Genomic DNA, 17,754 nt, shown 5'->3' on the forward strand with positions numbered 1-17,754 from the left:
TGGTGAGTTACTCCAGCACTTTGTGTTATTTTTGTAAACCAGCATCTGCAGTTTCTTGTGTCTGCATATTGTTTTTACTATTTTGATGTCAATGCTATGTGATAACACTCCTGTGAAGCTCCACAGTAGATGTTGCTGCATTAATGACACTATATATGTGCAAGTTATAATTGCATAGTGAATTGAACTGTCCCTTGAACAAACATAGCTGAATCATTGCAATAATGGAGTTTGTTAATATATTTAAAGGAAATAATGTAGGTACTCGAGGAAAAATGGATGTGAATGGCTTTTATGCAAGTTTATGTGAACTAGAATGGGTAACGACTCATGCAGAGCATAAATATTGCTATAGCTAGACAAAAAATATATATTGCCATCGGCAGATCAGTCTGAAGAAGGGTCTCAACCCGAAATGTCGCCAATTCCTTCTCCCCATAGATGATGCTTCACCCGCTGAGTTTCTCCAGCATTTTTTGTCTACGATTGTTCCAGCATCTGCAGTTCTTTCTTAAACATAAATATTGCCATAGTTGGGCTGAATGATCTATTTTTTCGGTTGTATTTCTACAAATATAAAACTTTATTGACTTCCTCTCTCTTGGTTAGTTTTTGAAAATTGACTTTTTCTCCCCTAAATTTAACTTGGCTTCTATTCACTACTTCCTGAAATGTGCGCAGTTATGCATGCATTACTCTGCTAATATCCATCTCAATCAATTTAACTAAAAAAAATGTAATTGACAATGTCAGCACAAAGAGATTTGTAAAAGACTCCAAAGGTGTAATCCTTATTCAATCATGATTCAATTTATCTTGAAATATATGGTTTTCTAATAAAGGAACTGATATCGATATTGCACCATTTCTGATATAACTAAGAAATCATTGGATAGGTTGTAGTGAAACAAGCCTTGCCCCTTTTACTACTCCCACAATGTTGGGTTCAGACTGATAGAAAGAAATGCACAATTTGCAGAAACTATCTCTTCCAGTGATCATGATTAAAGAGCTTTATGGAAGTCACCAAATTATAACATTGCGCACTTTCCAATGACTCATACGTCTTGTGAAACAGACTCAGGAAGTGATTATATGCCAAAGGTGCCAACAGTCTTCTTAAGACTCATCTCTGATCTGTCAGATCATCAGTCTTTTAGAACTAAGTATGCTTGAAATTCCTAAGAAAAGATAAACGTTGCTTAACGCATTAACTTGAAAGATTAATTGCAGTTTATCAAATGTAATAAAGTCTTGCCATGTTGGCCAAATTAAATAAACTGAGATTAGAGTCCAAATTTGTAACATTTCTCCAAATAAATTGAACAGTTGTTATCACTTTCCGCCACACCCGTAAAAATAGCCTGGGTACAGGGTTTAGGGTAGAACTAGTTTATGGGTGATCATCTGTTTCCACTCTAAATCACTAAACTAAACAAGGAACTGCAGATGCTGGAATCCTGAGCAAAAACACAAAATTGCTGCAGTAACTCGGATAAGCAGTATCAGTGGATGCAATGAATAGGCAACATTTGGGTTGGGATCCTACTTCAGATTCTTTATGGTTTTGGGTTCAATGTTCACCCACCCTCTGGGTAAAAAGGATTGTTCTGAATTTCATTTTTGTGATCATTATATATTGATGGCCTCTCACTTTGTTCGGTGTCCAGACCCATATTCCCAGGCTAATTCCCAATGACAATCAGGCCATTGAACCCTACGCACCACCTAAACTTCGATCTTTAAACTGCCTTGGTTGCAATAGGGACTTCAGGCTTTGTTTTTGTTTATGCACTATATTGGGTTTTTAATCTATTGAACTTCCTTTTTATGCTTATTTATTATATTATCTATTGAGTATTGTGTTTACAAACCTGTTGTGCTGCTTGCAAGTAAGAATTTCACTGTTCCATTTCTGTACATATGACAATAAAACACACTTGACTCTATGCCTATTCTTGCTCCTATTTTCTGATGTTCTTCGATCTGTTGACCTCACAATAAAAGTTCATTAACATTACACATCCGGTCAAGGTCAGGGAATGCGTCACTGAATGTCATTCCCATCAACAGCATCACTTGTTTCAGACGCTGCTTAATGTACCTACTTCACTTTCCTACCAAAACTCTCAGTTAGGACTCACACCTGACATTCTCCCCTCCCGAGGTTTGCACTGCTTCCAGCCATGTACACACGTGGGTAGCTGTGCACTAGGACACAACCTTCCTCTTTGCAGAACAAGTTGACCGACACAGCAGCTAATGGCCAGGGAATAGTTGAGGCTGCATCACACTCGCCCTGAGAAGAAGAAAATGTAGTCACTGCAAAGGGAATTGTGGCCAGAGTCGAAAGGCATTTGGGTGGAATCATAGGAGATGACACCCCAGTGTGTCCCCCCCCCCCCCATCCACCACACAATTTTTAATCTATAGACTACAGATGGTTTAAACCCTCCGGCTCCCACTTCCCCATCCCTCGCCCCCTCCCCTCAATGCATCTTAGTTTAGTCTAAGATAACGCTCGGAGGTATTCAGGACAGTGTGTGGGCATGGGCTGAGTACATCATTCTGCCTTGTGGAACAGGCACAACAGCAGCAGAATCAGGACATAAGATGCTGTAAGCCTACAAAAGGGAAGTGACTGCAGGCACCTGTGGGAGGCTAACATGTAGCAAAACCTGGTTCCAGCAGAATGGGGCCCAATGTTCTTCACAATTAGCAAAAATCGGTGAAGCGGAGTGCCTTTAGACATAATCTGCACGAGGATATGCACTGGCCTGTCGCCTACTCCTGCCACCATGGAGGTTATATGTCACAGTATCAGTGCACAGACTACATTAAACAGATGAAGTCTCAGTTTCCATTGCAATAGGAGCAGCTCAGATATCCACTGCTGCTACGCAGCTCAAACTGTTACTATGGGTGTGGATGTCAGAGGAGAAAATGACCTGCAGAATATCATACTCTGGAAGCAAACTGTCCGAGAGACTACTAGCATTGTGGCTGGAGCAGGTAGCAGATTTCAGTTAGGACATCTGTGCTGAAGAGAGAACTCTTCATATTCTTCATTGAGGTTCAGGTAAGATAATTGCTCCCAATCGACTCTGGTTAGATATAACCTTAAGGGAGATTATCTTCCTTGTCCTTGCTGTAACAGCTTATTCAACTCTGTACACCCTCTTCCTTATCTCTAAGGGGACTATCTTTTGTGCATCATCCTTGTGAGGCAACTGGATTGTGCAATAGCTCGACATAAATCCAAAGTCTGTGAAATTATTTTATGCAGTGTAAGGATTTTTCCAGGAATAAAATGATCCTTGAAACGAACCAATAAGTCCAAGATTTGCTTTATTGCGTCCATCTTGTGGTTGAGATGAGATTGGGCAATGGCAACTAACAGCATATAAAACACGTCTGAATATGATGTCTGTAAACATTGATCTCCAATTTCAGGTAGTCCTTGCTTTCTCCCTCCTTCCCCTCCCCTTCCCAGCTCTCCCACAGCCTACTGTCTCCGCCTCTTCCTTTCTTCTTCCCATCTCCCCCCCCACCCCTACACATCAGTCTGAAGAAGGGTCTCAACCTGAAACGTCACCTATTCCTTCGCTCCATAGATGCTGCCTCACCCGCTGAGTTTCTCCAGCATTTTTGTCTACATTTGATTTTTCCAGCATCTGCAGTTCTTTCTTAAACATGATGTCTGTGAATATCATTTCTGTGTACATAGCCAGAAGGCCGTTATAGAAATAGAACAGTACAGCACAGTACAGGAACTGGCCCTTCAGCCCATAATATTTGCGTTGAACATGATGCCCAGTTCAACTAGACACCTTTGCCTGCCAGGGATCTATGTATCCCTCTAATTTTACATATCCATGTGCCTATCTAAAAGCCTCCCCTGGCATCTTAAATGCCTTCCTGGCACCCATCACTTTCTGTGTAAAAAAAAAAAAAATAACCTGTCCCACGCATCTCCTCCAAATGTTTCCCCTCTCACCTTCGAGCTATGGCCTCTAGTCCTTGACATTTCCACCCTGAGAAAAAGGTTCTGACTGTCTACCCTATCTATGCCTCTCATAATGTTGTAAACATCTGTCGGGTCTCCCCTCAACGTCTGATGTTCCAGAGAAAATAATACAAGTTTATCCAACTCCTTATAGATAACTAGACCTAGCCTGCCAATGATCACTTCGGGGGATTTTCCATATGCAAAGAATTTCATTCTGCATACATGAATTTCTGCATGCACATCACATCACTGTCTACAAACGGACAGTGTTAAAGAACTCTAGACAGCAACTCTAGACTCTTGGACAATTGCAGCAACACGCAGTAAAAATCATTCACAAAGTAACTGGCCAGTGTCTAATCCATTACAATAGTGTTGGCATTTGCTCATCGATTGATGTCATTGTGTTCATGCCCACATATGTCTGGCAAGAATGTTGTACAAAGTAACATTTTTATCAACACTGGCCAACCCAACGTGGTTCAAATTTACGTGCCTGCATCATTTGTCATATGGAGAAAATTCAGTACTCTCAGCATGTAGACACTAGGAGTTAGAAAGACAAATTTTGTAGACTTCAAATTTTAATGGTCCAAGATAGGTTTTAACATTCTGAACAACTTTAGTCTCTGCAAATTAAACTAAATAAGGGTATGTAAAATTAGAGGCTATTGCTGACAATATTATTGTAAAAATGCAGTGCGCACATATCAAACTTTTTTCTATTGAAATAAGAGACAATAAAACTGCATTTAAAACATTGCTCATTTTGAAAAATCACAGGACCATTGATAATCATTCTACCATAAATCGCTTACACCTTTATTTTTGATGACGAAAATTAACCATTATAATACCTTCCATGAACAATAATGCTGTCTTTTGAATCACACGAGGGTCGTATGTTTTACTGTAGACCATTTAAGATTATATTTTAGCACATGATAGTGGAAGTTATGCGTCTCTCCGTGAAGCATGATATTCTATTAACCAACCCCCAGCAGTTTTAAACATAAAATCCATAGAAAATGCTTATACCAAGTTGGCAGATATTTATGGTGAAATTATCACAATGAGTGATTCAAATCTTCTCCTCCACTGCTGAGGTAGATGCTGAATTAATTTTCCATCTGTCCCCGGTGTGACGTTAGATCAGGCATGGTTTTTTTTTATCACGTAAGCCTTTTGCGACTCGTGTACATAAATAGCAGCAGTGCACCTGGAGCAAGGAACTTTCCTTCACTTCCTTTGGCCAAAAATATGAAAACCATGCAGAAGCGAGCAAGAAACATGGACAAGGAAATTAATGCGAACCAAGAATGAAAAATAAGGGATGAACAGAATGGGATGTTTTTAAGCCTATGTTTTAAGGGCCTGTCCCACTTAGGCATTTTTTTTTTTTAGTGGACTACAGGCGACTAGGCTGTGGCCAGGGTGTCGCCGCCTGTATGGTCATGAGTCGTCTCCTCAGTTGCCCAATGAGCCGCAGCGTTTCTCTGGTCGCCGTTGGATTTTGAAATGTTCAAAAAATGTTGGCGACAGTGGGCTTTTGACGACAATGAGCGTAACTTGACTTCTCCTGACGTAGGTGCTGTCGTAAGTTGTCGCCAGAATGACGTAGGTTGTCGCCATGTGACTTAGATTGGCGCCGGTGCTGACTTTGGGGAATTCCATTGGCGACGACCTACATCAACCAGCGACAGGTAGCAGCGACTGAATTGTCTTAAGTTGTCTTCAGTTGTCGCCGACAGGGTCGTTGCTTGTCGTAGCTTGTCGTGAGTGGATGTAGGTTGTTGTAGTTGTGGTCGTAGGTGGACGTCCTAATGGGTCGCCGGTTGGCGGTAGCTTGCCATAGCTTGGCGTCGACGAGTAGGTGGTAGGTTGTCGTAGACATTGTCATAGGGGGGTCCAGTCACCGGTTTTTTGGTGACCTGCTACGACTATGACAGTCGCTGGCAGTCGACAAACAAATCGTCTAAGTGGGACAGGCCCTTTACTGTTTAACATGAACAAAATACATTTCTTAGCCTTTTCCCGCACATTGTGGATTAAACAAATGCACAAATAACGAAAGAAAACTGTGATAAGAGGCAAAGCTGCACCAATTGTGTAAGATCAACACAGCATTTTAAGTTAACAAATGAACTGCTGGAAGAACTCAGCAGGTCAGGCAGCTTCTGTGGAGGGAATAGTCAGATGATGTTTTGGATCAGACCACATCTTCAGTCACTGTCCCAACCCGAAACATCGACTGTCCATTCCCTCCACAGATGCTGCCCTACTTCCCGCTGTAGTTTTCATTTTGTTCAGGATTTGAGCGGCTGCTGTTTCTCATGTCAACATTTTAAGTTGATAGGAAGAAGTTAATGCCAGGTGGTTAATATCCAGGCAGTTTCAAGTTGAAAGGCATGGCATTCAGAACTGACTTTCACTCGCAGCTTTGTTTAAAATCATTGGGAAGTAGTTTTCCTTTAGATATAAAAGAACACTGGACTTGCATGAAGTGATGCCATGTTTACTAACTAAACTTATTCCTGTTTTGGTTCAAATTTGTATGCATTGTCAGGCAGCATTTTCACCTGCACCGATTTTAAGTTGCACTTAAAACAACCTCCAAAGCATTTATGAGTAACTAGACCAAGTGCAGACCCGTTGGGTCTGATCCCCCAACGTGTGGTTGTGGGGGGGGAGGCGGCATGCAGCGTCACACACGCTAACTATCCCCCCCCCCCCTCCCCCCACATTCGCGCTAATTACCCCCCTTGATATTATATTAATATTATTAATTTGCTCCTTTTACCCCATAACCACCCTATCTACTGACGCATAGCCCCCAACTTGCAGTCACATCTAGAGAGAGGGGAAGGGGGGGGGGGGGGGGTAGAGAGAGAAGGGGCAGAGACTGAGAGAGAGACAGAGGCACAGAGAGAGGGGCAAGAGGGATAGGAGGGTGGGGAGGAGGAGAAGAGGGAGGGTTGGTGAGGAGGGGAGGAGAGAGAGAGGGTGAGAGTGAGAGGGGAGAGTGAGGGTGTGCTGAGAGGGTGGCTGAGAGGGGGGTGAGGTGGGGAGCGGGGAGGGGGGGGGGGTGGGGTATGGTTGGTGTGGAGGGGATGGAGGGAGGGGGGAGGGGGAGAGAGATGGTGTGCTGAGAGGGGGGTGAGGTGTGCGGAGAGGTGGGGAGCGGGGAGGGAGGGTGGAGAGGAGGGGGGGTTTAGGGGAGGGATGGTGGTGGAGGGGAGAAAAGAGAGAGAGAGAGAGAGGAGGAGGGGAGGGGGGGGAGAGGGGGGGAGGGGGGGGGGGGGGGGGGGGAGGTGGGGGGGGGGAGGGGGGGGATGGGGGGGGGGGAGAGAGGGGAGGGGAGAGAGAGAAGGGAGACGGGGGGGAGAGAGAGAGAGAGGGGGAGGGAGAGAGAGGGGGGGGGGGGGAGAGAGAGGAGGGGGGGGGGGTGAGAGAGGGGGGAGAGAGAGAGAGTCCCTGATTATACTGCTGGCCTTGCCAAGGCAGCGTGAGGTATAAATGGAGTAAATGGAAGGGAGGTTGGTTTGTGTGATGGTCTGGGTTGGGTCCACAATTCATATCTTCTCCTTTGCTCTATCTATTGTACTTGAGTTTGACTTGATTGTATATTGTATAGTATATCTGATCTGTTTTGATAAAACAATGCTTTTTACTGTACCTCGGTATATCCGGATAATAATAAACCCTATTTTTGAAGGTTATAAACGTGCCAAAGTTGTTCACTATTATCCAGACAACTAAAAAACGAATTTAACTTGAAAAGCCGCCTAAAGAGTCTAGGGCTCGGTGGCGCTGGTAGAATTGCTGCTTTACAGCACTTGCAGCGCCAGAGACCCGGGTTCCATCCTGACTACGGGTGCTGTCTGTATGGAGTTTGCATGTTCTCCCCATGACTGCGTGGGTTTTCTCCAAGATCAGTTTCCTCCCACACTCCAAAGACGTACAGGTTTGTAGGTTAATTGGCTTGTGTTTGTATACTTGGTATAAGTGTAAATTGTCCCGTGTGTGTGTGTGTAGGCTTGTATTAGTGTGCGGGGATCGCTGGTCGGTGCGGACTCGTTGGGCCGAAGGGCCTGTTTACACGCCATATCTCTAAACTATACTAAAATAGGTTAATATGGTTAAAATAGGTAATACGTATTACTTTGATCAGAAGGCAGGGGCACAGTTGACTTTGTTTGGAACACCACCTTCTCCAGAACATTGGTTCAGGTCATGCTGATGAATATTCAGTAGTTCCTTGCAGAAGTGTAGGTTCGCTACAGTGCACATATCAGCTTGTCCCAGATTTCCGCCCTGGGTATGACATTGCAAACGTAATGAAGGGGTGAGGGGAGATGAAACTCAAACAGTATCTACGCCTTGCTCCACCCCTGGATTATCCACTGAATCCAGGGGCAGGACTTGATTGACCTGAGCTGAGAGAATGGATGCAGTTTGCATCTGGCCTCTCAGCTTTACCCAATAGTGCACCCAAAACTGCTCATTTCAATGGGATTGCTGACCCTCAATAAAAAGGTAAGTGAAGGTAAGTACTTAATTTTGTATTTTACATGATTGTAAATAAAATAGTTTAATAATTAATCAAAATAAGTTGAATGTGGTCGTTTAATGCATTTGTTATCTTATAATGTTTCATTTTTTAAATTAGCTTTAAAAGAAATTGAATGTTGTTAATATTGATCATCGGGGATGTTTAGAAAGTGGGGAGAAGACTATCTCGTAGCGTGAACTCTCAGAAGGTCGTCATGCAGTGTGTGGGCAGGGACTTGGTACCCATGTTTCGCCTTGTGAAATAGTCACAGCATCAGGGGAATCAGGACATAAAGTGCCGTAATGCCACAAAAGAGAAATGTCTGCAGGCATCTGTGGGAGGCTAACAAGCACAAAACCTGCTTCCAGCAAAATTGGGTGCAATGCTCTTTAGGATTAGCAAATAATAGAGGGGAAAGAGTCTGCCTTTGCACAAAACCTGCACTTAAAATCCCTCAATTATTTACTTGGTTTGACCAAATTGGTGCAACCCAGTTGAAACTGTCCCAAGATTTAATTATTTCTCAGATAGTTGGTCCGTCTAGTCCCTCTCGGGTTAGTCTAACTAGCAAAGGAAAAGAGCTTGGAAAATAATTTTCAGTAACTAGACAACAGAAACGTTGCCTATTTCCTTCGCTGTTCCTTCTTAAACAGAAATTCATCCTTTGCTGCGGTTATGAAAATGGGAGTTTGGTTGGTATTGCTGTGTTATCACAGACTAGACAGAACTAACTTCAGAACATCCTTTATTGGAGAAAACAGCAGAGTCTAGTGCAGCAAGATATCAGGCTGATCCATATGGTACACTCAGAACATAAAGATACACTGATGCCCATGTACAATGCATTCTCACCCCTCTAAACATCGTACAACCAAATAACTATGTACACTTGTATACTCATGCAGGGAACTGATTATTTGTGGAGATGGATACTCAGTTAATTTGATCAGTTATAAATTCATTCAATCTCCCTGATCTCATCTTCAGAAGCTGTATATTAATCATTTTGAAGTGTCAGTGACTCCAATAAACCACACAGTGCTCCTCTTACATATGTGCTCTGCTATTCTTTTTCTATCAATGTTGCATCGTGTTTGTATCACTAATTTTGAATAGAAGATTGACACAAAGCTGGAGTCAATCTGCAAGACAGGCATGCAGCATCCCTGGAGAGAAGGAATGGGTGACGTTTCGGGTCGAGACTCAACCCAAAACGTCACCCATTGCTTCTCTCCAGAGATGCTGCCTGTCCCATTGAGTTACTCCAGCTTATTGTGTCTATCTTCGGTTGAAACCAGCATCTGCAGTTCATTCTTACTAATTTTGAATAACCAGCCCACAATGTGGTCAACTGTGGATCATCCCTGCACTTGTTTACATTGGTGCCGATGTTGCATTAGTTTCATTCTCAAATTCAATAAACGTAAGATTCTCGGCCAACTTGCGACCACGAACTTTAAAATCTTTAAAATGTGGCTTGAAACTCCGTCTTGAGCAGTTCGTTTTTCTACTCTGCTTCTCCCAAAACATCACCTCGTCAGGTATCCAGCACCTGTTCAGCTGGTGACTGCTCTAGTGTTTCCCAAAATACTCAACTTCCTGGTTCGGTGAAACCTTCCAGCTTCATCTGCTGACTCATTTTAATTTGCTTGTGTTTGTCACAGAGTGAATCTTGCCTTCTTCCATAGACTTTGAGTTGTTGACTATATATGGCTTTACCTTGCACTAAACGGCATTCCCTTATCAAGTATCTATACGCTGTAAATGGCCCGATGGTAATCATGTATAGTCTTTCCACTGACTGGTTAGCACGCAACAAAAGCCTTTTCACTATACCTCGGTACACGTGTAAATAAACTAAACTTTGAAACTGAAACTCCTTCAGTTACTAAAACACACTTCCCATTCCTTGAGAGTTCGCAAAGTTCCCAAGTTCTCAAACTCTCCTTCCTCATATAGTTTATTTGCAGCCTTGACCATTCCCTGAAATTACGATCCACAAGATTCAAGAAGCTAGAGGCTCCCAAAACCACTGGGCTGGTCACGTGGGGCTCGAGTTCAATTGACTCTGGGATCTCCTCGCTATCCAGGATCATGATCCTTTTAAAAACACAGTCTAAGCAAGTAGGTTCATTTCACTCCCATGATCATGGAAGCATGGGCATAGCCCATAGCTAAGCAAGACAAATGGACAAATTGTCCTTGTCAGACACCCTTGCAGCCCATCTCAACCATGACGGTGACTGGTGAGTTCCATACACTTCCCCTAGTTCCATCATTGTAAGAATCAGCATGATTGAAATGCATATTTATAGTCACTCCCTCAACGATCTTGCATGTGTTCATCGTTATCGTTCTTTTCGGAAATATAATCAATTTTATTGAATGTTCCTTTTACTGACTCTTCATCCACTGACTGTATCATGCATACAGTACAGTGTATCTGTTCCACATCCTAACCTCCATGTTTTTGAAGCATATGGGGATTATTTCCTAATATCTGATGATTTGTTGAAGGATTTGAAACCTAATGGAATGTTCTCTCTGCTCTTAAGACTGTAATCCCGGGCTGTCTCATACATGAATTTGGAGGCCAGATGTCTCCCTTGGCACCCATGGCAATATCTCCCATCTATCCCACCCAGTGACTCGAGCACTAAGCATTCAGATGAACTCTGGATTCCTGCCAAACTCTGGATTCCTCCCATTAGCTTAGAAGCACATCCTGAACAAACATTACTTACATTCTCACTTTTCTTCGCCCTGCAAGTACCAATCCAGAGCACTACCTCAAACATCAGATCCAATATTTTAACATGCTTTGCTCGAATTCTCTCAGAAGTTGTTGATGGATTGGAATGTCCCTTTAAACTCTGCACTCTGTCTTCCATATTACAATTCAAAAGCTTGCTTGCAGTGCCAATAGATTCAACAATGTCTCCAAACTAATGTTGATGTGTTGTTCTGTTCTGTGAGACCTTGAAGAGTACTTGTACTCAACACATATACAGTGTGAATGGCAAAGTCCTCTTGTACTCCCAAGCTCCACAATGTTTCCTCCATGGCCATTTCTGCCATCCCCACCACATACGCTCCTATTCTCACCAGCAGCAACATTTCCAAACTTAACACCAATGTGGTGTATCTTGCTGCAAGGGTTAACAGAAGAACAACCTTCATTGAAAGCAGCCATGTTTTACTGAAATATGTCTGGTATAACACTGCGTGAAGGCCCTGCCATGTTGTACACTTAGTTCATATAGCTACACTTGCACTTATACATACTAAATTCAAGTGTTAAACATACAATACAGTAGTGGAAAACTACTTCTGAACTTGAATTCCAATTTGCTTGCAAACAAGGATGAATTTCAACTGTTAGATTTCTTCCAATTTGATACTCAATTCTGTTTAAGAGGGAAGTGCAGATGCTGGAGAATGGAAGGTTACACAAAAAAGCTGGAGAAACTCAGCGGGTGCAGCAGCATCTATGGAGCGAAGGAAATAGGCAACGTTTCGGGCCGAAACCCTTCAAGGATTGATACTCAATTCTGTTGGAACTGAGCAGGGAGCTCTGAAAACTATGTGACAAGGAGCATTTTGCAATTTAATCTGGTATTATTTAGAGATGCAGCAAGGAGCATTGATGGGAAAAGGCTAAAACAAAAGGTTACAACAAATTATTCTCATAAAAGCAGGATGTTAAGTTTAGGTTACGTAAAACCTTCTGGATTATCAGCCTCGGGGCTACTGAAAGAAGTGAAAGCTCACTTTGTATTGAGTTGGTTCTACTAATAGATTGATTAGCAGACGATACATATTAACAATGCTCTGAAGCTGAAGCAAATATCCAATGAAAATCGATTTTGTGGTAAAGCTGTTTTTAACCTGAGATGGATTTGAGAATATGATAGGATATGTCACAAAATGTTTTTTTCATGTTTTCTAATACCTTCTGCTCATCTCTTTGCTATGGACATGTTATAATTCGACAGGTTGTTGGCATGTCTGGAGAGAGGCCCAATTGCCGTTCCAGTTGAAAATTGTCAAAAGCCATCAGATATATGTTTGAAATCTCTGGAATCACCGGCCTTTTGGATGAGGCATTGGAGTACGGTCTTGTCGCCTTGATCAGGTGGACACAAAAGAGCCCTTGGCACAATTTGAAGACCATGGATGTTTCCCTGGTGTTCAGGACAATATGTATCCATCCGCCAACAACATTAAAACAGATTGCCTGGACACTGTACAAACTGGCTTTAAAGTTTGCTTATGTATATTAAAAAAAATAGACTGCACCAAAAGTAAATGATTCTCTGCAAAATAACTTTGGGACATCCTACATAGGTGAACGATGCTAAGTTCTTGGTTTCTTTCATTACAAAGCCTCAAAGTTGTAATTTACGGACTAAAAAGTGGAGACTTTAACCCAGCACCACTGGGACAGCTTGTGATAATAACATTTCAATATTCTCTTAACATATACATATTTTTTGTTTTGTTTTGTTTTCCAGAAGCATTTTACTTGTGCCCTGGTAGCTCTGCTTGATAATAATGAATAAGTTTCTGATTGTATTTGATTTTGATGAAACCATCATTCAACACAACAGTGACTATGTCATCCTCAAATGTAACCCAGACCAAAGTCTTCCAGAAGAATTACTGCGGCCTCGGGATGAAGAATGTTGGAGTGAATATATGGGCAAGGTATTCCAGTATCTAGGAGAGACGGGGGTCAAAGAAGAAACCATGAGAAAGGTTTTAGCAGAAACCCCACTTACAAAAGAGATGCTAACCCTATTTCAGTTCCTTAGGAAGTCCCCAGATTTATTTGAATGTGTTATTATCTCAGATGCCAACACCTTCTTTATCAATAGCATTCTTCAAGCAAATGACCTATCCACCGCTTTCCAGAAAATATACACAAATCCTTCGTGCTTTGATAACAAAAATACCTTCACAATCAGTCCTTACCATTCCCATGTGTGTGAGCAGTGTCCCATTAACATGTGCAAGAGACAGATCCTGCATGATCACCTCGTACGACGTGCTGAAGAGGAAGTTGAATTTGATAAAATCTTCTACGTTGGAGACGGCACCAATGACTTCTGCCCTTCTGTAGATTTGACGACAACTGATGTCATCTTCCCAAGGAAGAACTATCCATTGGATAGGTTGATCTCCGAGTTCAAAATGACAGAACCATCTGCAATTCAAGCCCAAGTCGTTCCCTGGGAGTCTGGAGAAGATATATTGCTTTTCCTTGAGGATTGCGCAGGGAGATAATGTTGCTCCAACATCCCTAAAAGAGATTCAGAAAGCGTTATCATTTTCCAGTAGTAATTTAAAAGCTTTTTTGGGAAACAGAGTAAAATTAATAGTAAAATTGCATGATTCTAAAGCTTACTGAAATATTTAATTATTATACTAGTTCAGGATCTAACACATATTTCCCTATATCAACAATGCTAGTTATTTGGTCAACAATGTAAAAGCTGTGATTAAACACTAATTGTGATTTTTCAAATGCACCTTTTCCCGGAACACAGAGAAAAGTAGTTATAAATCATCTACTATTTTAGTTAGGGAGAAAGATTGTACCAGCACACAATGGTAGAAATATTTATATTGTAGATATATCAGTGCGAGTTCAATTCTCAAGACGGCTTCATCAGTAATTAAAAAATTTTGCATGGAATGTATTAATGTTCCTATGATAGCGTACTAACCAAGCTATAATCTTCATGCAGTCATCAGCCACGTATCAGAATGCTTCAAACATTTAGCCAGCCCACATCAGTGTTTAGTAAATTCTATGAACTTTCCATTACAAGTTTCCATGGAATGTTTCCGAACATGTAATCTTTAAACTTCTGCAGGACAAAACAGAAAACAAGAAATTATTTTCCTTATTTAAATTTTGTAGTGCTTTGACTCTAAATACAACTCTGGGAAAGGAAGTAAGATTTCAGTATCTGAAGTTTCTTGTATCTCCAAGGAAAATCCATAAACTGTTTGAAATTCACAATTAAAGGACGGTTTTCTTAATACTTAGAATTATCGGTGAGATATATCAACCAATGGAATACTGTTCAATAACTTTATCATTGGCCTTAGTTTAAGCAGAGCGGTAGACTGATTATGATCTGGTTTAATTTCATTAAGTGTTGATCTAAACAGATAATGGATTGGAAATGCCTGAAATTATATAACAATGCAACTAAAACGAAAATTCCATATAATACCAAAAATGCTTGGGATTTGCAATGACACCAAATTACCATTATGCTTATGTTAATATTCATGAAAAATAAACCGGTTGAGATTTTTTTTTTTAATTTTAAAACTAGCATTACATTGCTTTGGACATCCTGGGTCAGATTCATGTGAGGTCACTGGGGAAGCGATTATCTAATGTGTATTGCATACAGTGCAGTGTGTACATTAGAATTGTGATTTATTGGTCTTTCTTGTATCTCTGCCTAATGGGAAATGTTGCTTCAAGTAATAGGGCCACTTTGAAGCAGTCTTGCCCAAAGTTGTGGATGGATGCTGGAAACAGGCACCCTTTGACCCGACATCTAAAGGAACATCGAACTTTTGGGGACGGGTACTTGAGAGTTTGGCCCCCACAAAGAATGATGACCTGCCTTTAAGATGGAGTCATTGGGACTACTGGAAGCCTGTGTAACTGCAGCTCAGGTAGGGATATACCCTCTGGTCAAGCGTTGCTGCTGGGATTGTGGTCCAGTCCATTTCCTAAATCTGTATTTGTCAGAATATGGTTGGGGCAACATCAGTCATCCATTGCATGCTTGGTGATATCACTAATGCACGTCCACTAGCTACTATGTATAAATGCATGGGGTCCCAGTAAAATCTACCAATTTACACTAAATGCTTGCAGGGTTAAACCTATCTGGAAGAAAACCACTGCATAGCAATAAAAAACATTGTGCTACCTGATAAACCTTCTAACCAATGGCATCCTAAATTTACTTATTATTCAATTAGACATTACTGATGATATAGAAGAAATTAACCTGGAGATAGGACAAGAACTTTATGAAAATGTTTAATTCAGAAATATGACACAAAAAATCACACTGCAAAATTACTGCTGCTAAATAAATAACAGAGCATGATTTGTACTGTACTGCCGCTTAGATATCAGTACATAATATGTAAAACTGATTTGACTTGAAGTGTGAAGATATCCCTGACATTACTGAAAGATCTCAAACAATTTACAAAATTAAACTTGGACAAAGTTGAGGAATTAAAAATAATTGGTGTCTTTAGCTGTTGTTGTAGAATGTAATACGAAACCATTGATGGTAACGGATTTAACTTAACTAAATCGAGTTGGGTCATTTATAGAATTTTAGATAATCAGACTGAAAATGTATACTGCATTGTTAAAAAGCTTTGGTGCAGCTAGAATAAAATTAGATTAAAATGTCTGTCATTTTTTCAGCAAATGAATCCAACACCTGTCCATGTGAAATTCAGTGTATTGCCATTATATTGTTCATCTGGAAATCCATGTTACTCAGTCCCGACAGTATTGATATTTGTCTTGGGCAGTAATCTGATTCGGGAAATAATTCACTGGCAATTGATTTTATGCTTGGCCCAATATTTTTTATTCTTTTCCATTCCCTCAAGAACTAGAAATTATACCACAAATTTACTTGCTAATAATTTTTTTTAAATGGGTCTATTCTTGAATGAAAATGTAGAATCTGAATCTAAAAGGAGAAAACTGCAAAAGGAAACGTCTAACTTTTCCCCAATAATGGAACACAGGTTTTTTTTTGTTTTTTTTTTCTTTTTTTGCTCGTACTACATTCTTTACTTTTCGCTCTGATCGTCTCAAACCTTCAGAGTTTATTCAATGGCCGCCACCAACAGAGCAGGTGCTTAAGCACAACAAATTGCTTCATATTTTCAAGCATTTTCTTTGAGGAATTGGTTGCTGTACTAAATGATAATGTGCATTCTGAAAACAACATGCAAGCTCACATTGAATGTGTTTGTTCGTAAAAAGCATGGATTTTCCACAAGTCTCAGACCTCCAAGTAACATAGAGCAGGATTCCAGCAGATGAAGGCACAGGCAAAAATGATTGGACAGAGAAAGAAATGGACTAGAAGCAATTACTGATCCCGTGTCGCAAATTTTGGCATGTATCTAAACTGCCCAAAATTAGATGAATATATTTTGACATATAAGTGACTACAGTATAGAACTGAACTACAGAAATTACTTTTAGCCAATTCCTATTGATCTATTCTCTATATACCCAAGATTACAATAATTACAATTCTTGCCTTCCAAATTCCTGCCTCAAATTCTAGTTACCCTGAATTTTCCTCCCAACATGATGATTTGTAAGGTGAGGAAATTGGACACCATTTCTTTCTGATTAGCTGGATGATATTTGCTACATCCTGCAGCACTCCTTGTGATTCACATGAAACTTTGAAGATGACAGCACTGCAAGTGTGAATGTTATATGCCGGGCACATTTTGGTACAGGAATGTGCAACCAAAACATTTGCCCCTGATTTCAATATACATGCAATTGATTTAGTGATACATCAAGACTCTAAGCGGGTTCTATGTCACTCTCGCACCAATGAAAATGTAAGCCAGCCTAACATTTCTTGTCGTATCACATATTATATTTTTATTCTGGCAGCTGTGCTATTTTCAACACTAACAGAGATGAGTATAAAAACTAGAATGCACTCTACCTTCACATTTTCATGTCTTTTTATTCGTGCCAATTTAGCAAATACTCCAAGTGTAATAGTGTAGCATGTTTCAATTTTTACTCCAAAATTTTTACAAAAAAGTGACATTGTGGAGGCAAAAGTCAGTTGTCTGCTTTGATGGTTCAGATTCAAAACTGAATTTGGTTTTCTACAAAGTTGGAAGATCCAGCTACCATTACTTTTTTAAGTCTATTGATTTCATTCAGAACATTAAAATAATTGCTTGGATTTCTACCATATGTGTGCTAACACACAGTTATAGTTTAAATGTAGGTAACCTGAACAATAACAGCAAAAGTCAAAACTGCAACTTAAATTCATCTCACTTTTTATTTTGAGATTGCAATTTGAACTATGTAAAACTAAAGATGTAAAGTATATAATATCTGATATTTAACATTTCTTGACATGTT

The 17,754-nt window shown here is 40.6% G+C and overlaps 1 protein-coding gene across 2 annotated transcripts in view; it reads left to right on the forward strand.

Moving 5' to 3' along the window:
* The window catches only part of LOC129710375 (phosphoethanolamine/phosphocholine phosphatase-like), a 37,278-nt gene extending 19,877 nt beyond the window's left edge, over positions 1-17,401 (forward strand). The window contains exons 1-2 of one of the 2 annotated variants that reach the window (XM_055657333.1): positions 2,829-3,079; positions 13,076-17,401. In XM_055657333.1, the coding sequence (XP_055513308.1) occupies positions 13,116-13,847 (732 nt within the window). In that variant the 5' untranslated portion in view covers positions 2,829-3,079; positions 13,076-13,115 and the 3' untranslated portion in view covers positions 13,848-17,401. Of the gene's footprint in view, positions 1-2,828; positions 3,080-13,075 lie in introns of those variants that run through there. The other variant, XM_055657332.1, reaches the window with a different exon arrangement.
* The last annotated feature ends 353 nt before the right edge of the window (positions 17,402-17,754 follow it).

Source organism: Leucoraja erinacea, chromosome 27, assembly GCF_028641065.1.
Source record: "Leucoraja erinacea ecotype New England chromosome 27, Leri_hhj_1, whole genome shotgun sequence".
In the NCBI taxonomy this organism is placed as follows: domain Eukaryota; kingdom Metazoa; phylum Chordata; class Chondrichthyes; order Rajiformes; family Rajidae; genus Leucoraja; species Leucoraja erinaceus.